Genomic DNA, 10,777 nt, shown 5'->3' with positions numbered 1-10,777 from the left:
AATATGTGTACGTATAGTATACGTATTGGTTATGTAAGGGATCATTTGTGTATGTGTGTTTGTTTTGAAATAAACATACGAATTACTGTACATTGGAAAGATTCCTATCACTTGTGTTATCTTATCGATTGATTGTAGAAATGTGCAAAGTTTTAATAAATGATTTGCATGTCAACAGTATATTTCATTGCAAAAATATGGATGTAATTCAGTCAATTTATTCTAGTTGTGAGCATTAGCCAAAGACTTAACGAAGTCACTGGTGTAGCTTCTTTAGAATATATATATTCTTCTTCTCATAAAGTTTGTAGACCGCCCGTCTAAGTACTCCCTTGTCAAAGTTGTCAAGGAAGGTTTTACGTCCCGGTTTTGCTTTTGAGACGGTCTCTGTCTTGTCTGATTTGCTTACAATACTGTAAACTTGTTGGTAAGACATAGCAACAGCTCTACAAGTTCTGTAATAAACCCTTTCTAAACTAATGAAAGATTTACCTTTGTCTTTTTCAAGCACAAAAAAACTTATAAACCATTGCAACATTTGACTGCAAATAGTTGGCCATAGTGGACGCTGTGATAAAGATGTGCATGCATGACGGGAAACTTATTTATCAAGACTTAACAGTTATATTAATTTATGTTTCAATAAAGAAACGATTATTAAGTAAAGTAACACAAACATTCAACATTTATTTGTTAAAGAAAAACGTTGATTCATATTTTTACACTACCTGCATTATTAGCATAAATGTAAAGACTATTTCAGATTTCTGTTGTTGAACTCTGACAAAATCTTAATTGCTGTTTTGGTACCATATTCTCTCCTGAAAACTGCCCTTTAAATGCATGGGAATGTTAAATCGATTGAAATGAAAACTAGGTACACTATAGGCGAGTTGATATATTGACACCATAGTACATTTATCACCTTTATCAAAGTATTAAGGCTAAAAAGCATTTTTCTAGCATTTCCGACAGTACTTTAGTTCCTTGTTGACAACCTGAATGTATTTCAGATAAGGCCTCAACGGCATATGTTGATGACTATTACTAGCATAGAGTGTGTGGAGACACGTGACCCAGTGTACAACACAAAAGTCAAAACAAACTCGAAATTCACCAATTTAGGTCGCGGAAAGCTGGTAGATAGGGAACCGTGCCGCGCGGTGTGAGCTGTTCGGAATATGTACAAGCTCACACAACAGCAAAGGGATACCTGGTAGAAAGACAGGGAAGTGTGTGTGTCAGTGTCGCTGATATCTAACATGGAAAGACGCAGCAAAACTGGTGAGTGAGTATACATGTATGTCACTTCAGAAGTATTAACACGTTCTACCCATTGAACACAAGCAGTGATCTATTCTGTCTTTGGGTGGACTTTAAATAATTATAACGCCAGGCTAAATGAGTAATCAATGGCAGGCGATTACGTAATACATCTCACTATATTCGTGACCACATTAAACCTAATTTTCTGTTATAATGACTATATTTGTGTAATCTTTTCGTTCATTTGCGTAATATGCTTTACGTGTATGGTTTGGGGTTTTCAGTTGATCAAATGTATAGTTCTGAATACACAACATGGCATTAAGCATAGTATTCGCAGTGTAATGGATGTTACGTCCGAGTATTTGGGGCGCGGATGAAGGGGTCGATAGGCCAAATTTGAGAATGTATTGAATGTGTTGTAATTTCAAGATTATCAATGCTCTTGTGCCAGTTGAGGACCCACGACGTCAAACTTCAGAGTAAATCCATACTTGTAGGTCCTTGCTAATGTTCTTTTGTTCCATCGTTATCCCTCATGTGGATAAGGGGGAAGCCATCCTGATCGTGAATCCTGAATTGACATACTGTGCAACATATGATGGAGCCCCTAAATTGTCTTACTGTGCAGCACCCCATGGAACACACGTCAGATCACAAACACGATTTGCACCCCTGTTAAGACACTGGACATGTCCTATAATTCGTGTATCAAGTCGCAAGCACTTGACCAAAGAGGGCGCTTAGTTCTGATCGTGGTGGTGGTGGTGGTGTTATAGTTGTGGGTGACCTGAGCCTATAAGAGGTCTATCTGCGCCCGACACATTGTGTTCACTTAATATGAATCACAAGTTATTATATTAGACATTTGTTGACCTGAGGTTTTCTTGTCCTACCTCCTGAAGCAGCTGAACGTACGCGCAAGCCGTATTTAAGCCCGAGAATCCATCTGTGAATCCAAACCGACCTATGCATTCCTTTTGCTGGCGTATCTTCCTCACTTGATGAATTTATGGTGCCTAAACATTCACGTGAGAATCTCGCTGAATACGAGATGAACACAAAAAAAGTCCTTACGATCTTTACTTTTTACTACGAGTCGTTTTAGTCGACATTGTCGCTACCAGTCTTACCGTCCCCTAAGCTAATAACATGTTAAGAAACGGAGGTATTGCACTTATGTATGGTGCGAACTCATTTGCATATTGGGTAATGGTACAAAAGATATCACAGACCTAACGTACAATATACATCATATCCGTATGTCCTTTCCGACCACTACGTTATTCCTATCGTCCACAATGTGTCAGTATACTTGCGAAAATTATTATGTTATGAACAATGTGGGCAGTGTTCTAGTACTCATAAATACCACTTTCAAACAACGTTCCTCGTAAATGTTCATACATTCGTCATGTGAGGTGTCGTTCATGTAGATGCAACAAAGACAAGTAAAGCATGTTTTGGAAGCCCTGGTCTATCCTGCACTCAGCATAACATCAGATGCAGACGCAACCGCACGATCGCCATCTATGACGCCTACTACACAGACAATATAGAGTGTGGACAGGCAGGTATCACTGAATGCGGCACTGTGAATCCGGACAATGTCACAGAGCGTGGATATTACAGATTCAGCAACATCGAACTGGTCTCCATCTTCAACCAATGTTCAACAGCGACTCTGTGTGGGTATCCTGCTCCACGACGATCAGCTGCTCTTAACTTCTCTGTTGTGAAATATCAGTGTATTGACAGTAAGTATGTTTTGATATAAAGTAAGTAAGAAACAAAAATTTGGTTTATTGCGATAACAGATTCGCCGTTGGTATTTGCTTTACGTTAAAAAGCATTTCCCCTATTCTTTCTTGTCAAACATCATTTCGTCGACAACCTTCTCACATGTATCCGTTTTTTTAAGACAAAGACCAATTCTCTGACAAATGTGGTTTTTTGTGGCGATTTTTGAAATTACATTTTACTCCACATTACTTCTCGTTTCGTCACACATGACACTGCAGTTTTCCAAACTAAGTAACAACCCTTGGTCTGAATTCTGAATTAACAGCATGTCTACAGTCAAACTAAACATCGTATATATTATGATATATCTTTAAAACTGCGAAGTCTACATCCCCTGTTTATTAATAACTATATGTGCACGGTAGGTACAGGTAATCTGCAATATCAGTAAGGGAGTCTTTTAAAGCATGCTTCGGGATATCGTAATTATTATCTGTTATCGGAATATCATGTATAATTGATCAATATTGATCGTAACACATACATGACTTATTATCATCTGGAGGACAGTCTTCACACAACCACAAACCACATTACCAACACGAACTATACAGTAAATGTATGTGATGACCGGATTCAGGGGTGCTTAAACAGTTCCTGCTTAATCAGAAGCATTCCTAGAAATCAAGGCACGGCTATTCAGCGAATATGTTCGCAGAATACATTTAATTTGGTTGACTTGATATCTGTAATGTATTCTTTCTGCTTCAAAAGCCATACGGGGTTTCAATAGGCCCCGTCGCCTAAGGCACGTCATTCATGTGGTCGTAGGTTCCTATATCGGTTCGCTCCGGTTATCATTAAAGTTATAAACGTCTCAGACGTCCAGTGTGGTTTACCGGCCTCATCAAGCTGACAATCCGTGATACAACTGGGATCCTGTTCAAAGTGAAGTTACACCAAACTCACTCGCTTGCTCCATCACACCACAATAAATCCACAGACAGGTTCTGTTCATGTTGAATCTTAGACATCGGGTAGAAAAACAGTGCGATGACAGATGTTTAATAAACGGAGAGTCGCTTGATATATGTCATATATTCTCAGAGTACAATCTTGTGTTCGGTTACTAGACTAATTTATCGTAATATGTCACATGTTAAGAAACTACTTTCATATCTATGCGTCAAATCATTCAGTGCCACACAACAAAGATGGCTATTACACTGTTAGCTGTACAAACGTACTGCTCTTACTTTTTCCACACAACAACAAAACAAATTACAACCTATGCAAACGGCAACTATGGTATAGTAATATATTTACCTGTCTTATTTTTCACTTTTTTCGAAAACTCAAAATTGAAACAGTGGCCCATGGGCGAAACTATTTACGCTTCCTCAAAATTCATGTTTTGGATGTTAATAAGTATCATGACACAACATTCAACTCATTTAAATTTGATTCAGCTAATTAAGAGCGTTATTAGAATGTCGCCCTGTCTGCCAATTTCAACACAACATTCTCCCATTCTCGGAATCGTTTTTCATGAAATCATTGTTGTATAAGAACAAAAAAGTCAGAAATGTATTTTAACAGAAATTCTAAACACATCAAAAGGTGAAATCTCAATCATGTTTGTAATTAATCACCTCCTTGAATAATAGCGAACATGATTAGAATATTTTAGTCATGGTTTCCTGGTTAATCTTATAGTATTTAATGACTGACATCATGCATGTTCCAGACGGTGATTCCCTGAACATCAGCGGTGGTTCTGCAGAGGGCGTTTCTCAAGTTTCCCTTTTCCACAAAGTGTTGCCCGTTTCTGAACAACAGACCAACATGTATGTGTGCAACTTCAAGTCTGAACTCAATACTGAAAGCATATCCGTGTACGTCCTTGACGCGAGGTTGAGACTAGGAACTGCAGGACAATGCTTCTCCCAGTTGTCTGTCCTGCATGGGAACTACATAGCAACCAGTAGTTGTTCAACAGTGTTCCAACCGTTTGAGAGACTGAACGTAACACAGGCAATCTCCCTGTACATCTCCTCTAAAGGTATCCCAAGGCTGCTATCAGGATTCATTTGGCTTCGGGTCAATGGTAAGAAAGGACCGGTACATAATGTATGCTTTTATACACAATTTGTATAAAAGACTTGAGGAATTGGCATGCCGTAATTATTGTACACAACCCGAGATTTGTCATTCACGTATATGTTCACTATATTTTCAAATACAATTCATCAGTCCTTCACTGTAGGAATATACGTGTCAAGGTGAATGTTAATTGACCAGAATAAACGTTTCAGCGTGTTTGAGGCTACACTGTACCATCAGCTGTTATTTTTCTCACTTGCTGTCATTGTTGCTGTTTTTGGTGTTTATTGTATTGCGATCTGTATAGTCATAGATGTTGTATGTAACATACAATTTGTTATTCTATTTTCAGCATCAGAACCGTTTAATGTGACATGTGAAACTGTGGAACGGACGACCCCAGGTAGGCAACCCCTATATATGTCCATTCTATTTTTCCCATGTATCCCTTCTTGCATCCAGGGCCGTTGTAACTGTTGTATCTGAACTAAACCAACGTGTGTCTCTGGTGAAACAGGCACAAGCACCGTGACAACAGCCAACTATGTTTCCTCTACAGATTACAGCATATTATCGGGATTGTTTCTTGTTTAACGGCGACGGCGGTGTGGACCAGACAAATCAGTGATCATCAGCATGAGCATCGATCTGCGAATTTTGGTTACGATGACATGCATCAACCGAATCTGCGAGCTTGACTACCTTATCCTGTGGGTCGCCTCTTATGACAAGCATAAGCTGTTATTGTAACGTGATCCTTCAGGCGTAATATCATCAGGTGATTCAAAATTAATAACGTTGTAGGGAGAATCAGTGGTGTCAATAATTTCACCAGATTCATCCAAGTGTCTTGTAACGATAAATGTTGCATTGTACTTAACATTTATCCAACTTGTAGAGCCTTAGTTGCATACACTTAAAACATACCTGAAGACAGACATATAGATAGACAGACAGGCCGACAGAGTAATAGACAGAAAGATAGATAGATAGCACTTCTAATTTCAGTATGTGTTCTTGTATCATAGGATCCAGCAGAACAACGATGCTGACGATGACCTATAACGTAATTTCAACTGTGACTATGGACAACAGCACTCATGTTGCACGTATTATACCCAGTCGTATAACGTTAAACGTAAAAGTATGAATCATTACATATTACATTTCTGTGTCTGTTTATATGGTTCTTTCCTTCACAGCTTACCTCTCGTGTATTTCTTGTTTAACGTGTCAGTTGTCAGTGGAAGCAGGAATGCTGTGAAATAACTTGGAATTTATAGAAACATTTTCACAAACGCTGCAAAATATATTCACGCTTTTACGAGTTTGCACGACTTCGTCACACCAGATCATTTAAGTGTATATTGTTTGCAACGTGATTAAATTCTCTAAATATTCATATTGCATCTGATTCAAGTAAGAAAACTCAACAATTTATTAGGTAAGACCAACTTATTTACGAACATTTTGACAACTGGGGCCAATGTAAGATAAAACAAACCGTTGTTAACGCTCGCGAACACCCCATCGTGTTACTTGCCCGTTACAATCACAGATAATGATTGTAACATTGATTTTTAAAGTGTATTTCAAATGCTAACGGATAAATATACCAATCAGTAGCATGTGATAAGGTTTAATGAACTACAGTCGACACAGTAATATAGACATGTATGCGTTCTAGTAGACACGTATATGTTAATATGCTATTGGCAGTAGATCTAATGTGTACTTCGTATATATTATACGTTGTATTCAAAATTACCAATAGGTTGGTAATTCAGGTACAACTAACATGGTTATAACGAACACGGATATAGGATGTAGTCTAGAATAGTGAAACCTGACTCATGACTCCAGATTGAGGCGCTTTGAATAAATAACAAACAGACAGACAAACGTGATGACCAAAGTTTTGTTTAGTTTACGCCGAAATCAGCAATATTCCACATATATGACGGCGGCATGTAACCAGTATGTAACCAGGCAATTCAGTGATTGACATCATGAGCATCTGTCTGCGCAATTACAATACGATGATTTGTGTCAATGAAGTCATTGAGCCTGGCAACCCGATCTCATTAGTCGCCTCTAAGAACATGCATGTGCTATTGAAGATATTTTCTTACCCGTATCTTCACGGTTGGGACCAAAGTTGATGGTTTAGACTATAACAGAGCATATCATGTATCTTCTATACATATGCAGAAACCATGAAGAATTTGATTTCAGTATTACCAATGTACAGAAGCGAAAGCTCTAACTTGCCAGTACATGCAGTTCAATATTTCAGAGATTCTCCATAGTGTTTCGTCGAGCCCTTGACAGACCCCGGCAGTGATCTAAATAGATTTCAAAGTTTCTCATGTGAATCCATGAAATCTATTCCTGTGTTACAAACAGCGTCATACACGCTGTAATGCTGCTGAAACAAATATCTGCTTATGATATAGTCACAATTGTACAATCGACTCTATTTTTAGCAGTGAGTTCTTATGAATGTGGAAGGGTTGTCGCTTCTATCTATCATGCAGTATATGTGTCCATATCTATCAACATTTTACAAACTGATCATGTGAATACGGTTTCCCCGTTAAGATGACTAGCTAAGACAAACACAAAACACTCTCAAATGGCTGGTAACTTTCCAGTAAGATGCATTCTCTGTTCTGAAATATAGGTCTTCTTCTCAGTCTTGAATATAGAAATATACTTTCTGTCAAAAAACAAGTGCACGTTAAAGGAACACCAAGTTCTATGGATAGTCGTCTATGGATTAACTTCTGTATTGCAATGAATGCGACGTTTCGGTGTAGAATGCAAGAGTTTGGTCGAGGCTTCCTTTGGGCAGTTCATGACAGTTATCAATATTATCAGTTTCAGATAATATAGTTACTTCGAAACTGAACCAATGGCTGCCACGCACTGAAACTTTAAGGGTTTTACGGAAGCCTTTGCTTGAATCACTAAAACTAGATGCACTATATACATCTTCAATGCAGTCCTTGGAAATGATTAATGTACAGAAGTGATATTGAAGTGTATCACATGTCCTCTTTTGTTATTCCAAAGAGTTTCTCGATGAAATTTCTTATGATATCAGAACAAGTGCTGTATTTAGCTGTAAAATGAAATCAAAGGTGTATACACAGATATTGCTAATGTTGCATTTTAATACTAACTTGTCATATAACAATGTGGATTTAGGGGCGATGGGGTAGCCTAGTGGTTAAAGCGTTTGTTCGTAACGCCAAAGACCCGGGTTCGATTCCCCACATGGGCACAATGTGTGAAGCCCATTTCTGGTGTTCCCCGCCGACGTAAACTAAACTCAGTATTGTGGATTATCTCCCTACAACCTTCTGATGCAACGGATTAAACACCTGGTGCCATCACTGTTTTTTAGTAATCCACTCATATAATTATCATAGCTATTTCTCTCTATATGTCCTTTCATGTAGATGTTATTGAAGTAGTTAATGTTTTGGATGCGCGATGAACTGAGGACCAGGTTAGAAAACCCACATGGGAACCATTACTGAGTGGCAATTTCTAAAATCAAAACATATCTTTGCAAAGCATGAAAAAATGAACATGTCTTAAGTAACCTGCATTGGAGCACATTTGTGCCCAGAGTCTATGACCTGTTAACTTGATCTGTTCTTTATCTTTATTTAAGATCTTGCTCCTATGGTGCCACAAATGTGCTTTTAGTGTATAAATAGCTTTTATAATATGTTCACAAAGCAGTGCCTAATTTCGTATTCCATATAAAAGCTTATATATCTGTGTGCTTTCTATCGTTTGTTTATACTCATTGCTGAACAAGAAAGTACATTTAGATGTGTCCACTTTTTCACAGGAGGAATCACTACTGAATCAACTAATGACAGGTCTCCACCATCCACGCCTCAACATATCTCAGGCATGTAGTATTTACAGCAGGATTCCTAACGTAACTGTTCAAGGGAAAATGATGTACTCACTCTCTTGCAAAGCAGTCTCGTTGTAAATCCCGGGACGGATCATACAATGCTCCTTGTCATGTCGTTAAATCTCACATACTTCCTTGCATAATATTAATAGTATTTATCATTAAAATTATGATGTAAAGAGGCGTCTTTTCAATAGTTTTGTGTGTGTGCGTGTGATTTACTATTGACATTGACTTGTTCCTCAGTTACGATTGCATGATCATTTTTTTATATATGTATTTTGGTTACTGTTTTGATAAAAATATTCGTGTTTTTTCCACAGGGGAGATCACAACTTGGCCAAATAAGGACGTGCTCCCCATATCACGATTCCCACGTATGCATTATTCACTGTATGGGAACCTATACACAGTGGTTTAAACCTGCAGACAGATGACTACATTCTAATGTTAAAAAGTTGCTTTCATGAATATAGCTTAATTCATTCAACTGAAAATATTACATTTGCGTGTTCATGCCTCAACTTGTTTTAGCTATGTACAAAATTGAATTTTGTTCTCTATTTCAAGTGGTGTTGGCCTTGTGAAGTCAATACACCGATGATTAAGTTCATGAAAAAGACTCATGTTCTGGCCTGTGTGAAAATGTTATTTTGATCAAATATAAGTAAAGAGTGCTCTAGTTGATCTCTGCACAATACACAGTGGCAGTTTTCTGTTTCAGCTGGTGTGTGTATGGGAGGGGTGGCTGCGGGAGCTGTTATTGTCATCCTGGTCGGTCTTGCAGTGTACGTCCTCGTTATCAGGTATATTGGAAAGCATTCACAAAATGTCTGTCATAACGTTTATCTCATTTGGAATGTGGATGAGTGACTTCGGAAATCCATCCTATCAAACCAAAGTACAGAAAAACTAAGAATGGGATTAGATTATTTACCAAAGAAAAGACATTTATATGACAAATTATCTGTCTTTTCAGACGTCGGTACAATCTGACTGCGAAGAAACAAGTAGACACGCCAGCTTCTGTTGAACACCCAACTTACTCCGGCCTGTCAGCAAGAGCTGATGTCAACAACTATGCCATTATCGAACAGACCTCAAGATCTCTATCTTCTATCTGAAAGATCTCCTCAGTGAATATGTCCCACCACGGCTTTTAAGGTCAAGTTCTAATTGTCAGTTGAATGTCCCCAAGGTCAGATTAAAGTCATATGGACATAGACAGTTCTCTTACACAGCTCCCCTTTTCTGGAACTCACTGCCTCTTCACATCCGACAAGCCGCGTCCGTGGAATCTTTCCAGTCCCAACTGAAAACTTTCCTTTTTAAACAAGCTTATTAACTTTAATCCTTTCTTCAGATCACTCTATCTTTTAGCGCCTAGAGAAATTGCCTTGCAGTTTGATTTGTGCGCTATACAAGAACACTTATTATTATTATTATTATTATCTCAAGAGGATACTACACATGGGTCAACGGCTACCACAGATTACCAAAACATTTGATTTACCTTTTTCATCCATTTTATCAGTCACGAATTTGTAATTGTAAAAAGGTCATGATCGAAAACCGTGATAATTATCTTATAGCCATCCCAGTAATGTAGCTGGATAAAGGTTACAAAACTGGTGAGTGGTGCGTCTTCAGACTGTGACTCTGATGCAGATGACAACGGCGATGGCGATGGCGACGGCGACGATAATGATGACGATAAACTTGCTGCTG

At 38.2% G+C, this 10,777-nt stretch overlaps 1 protein-coding gene across 10 annotated transcripts in view; it reads left to right on the top strand.

Moving 5' to 3' along the window:
- The window catches only part of LOC124265724, a 202,363-nt gene that overhangs the window by 85,590 nt on the left and 105,996 nt on the right, over positions 1-10,777 (top strand). For 4 of the 10 annotated variants that reach the window (XM_046700546.1, XM_046700540.1, XM_046700539.1 and 1 more), the window contains exons 4-6: positions 2,703-3,023; positions 4,757-5,116; positions 5,465-5,515. The exons of 2 other annotated variants lie outside the window; for them this stretch is intronic. In XM_046700546.1, coding sequence (XP_046556502.1) covers positions 2,703-3,023; positions 4,757-5,116; positions 5,465-5,515 — 732 coding nt within the window. Of the gene's footprint in view, positions 1-2,702; positions 3,024-4,756; positions 5,117-5,464; positions 5,516-6,365; positions 6,377-8,977; positions 9,041-9,372; positions 9,427-9,773; positions 9,856-10,028; positions 10,218-10,777 lie in introns of those variants that run through there. 4 more of the 10 variants (XM_046700553.1, XM_046700550.1, XM_046700549.1 and 1 more) reach the window with 4 other exon arrangements.

The sequence above is a fragment of the Haliotis rubra genome, unplaced genomic scaffold, assembly GCF_003918875.1.
Source record: "Haliotis rubra isolate DU_JTF1 unplaced genomic scaffold, ASM391887v1 Scf990, whole genome shotgun sequence".
NCBI classification, from domain to species: domain Eukaryota; kingdom Metazoa; phylum Mollusca; class Gastropoda; order Lepetellida; family Haliotidae; genus Haliotis; species Haliotis rubra.
This window is presented reverse-complemented; position numbering and strand designations above follow the sequence as displayed.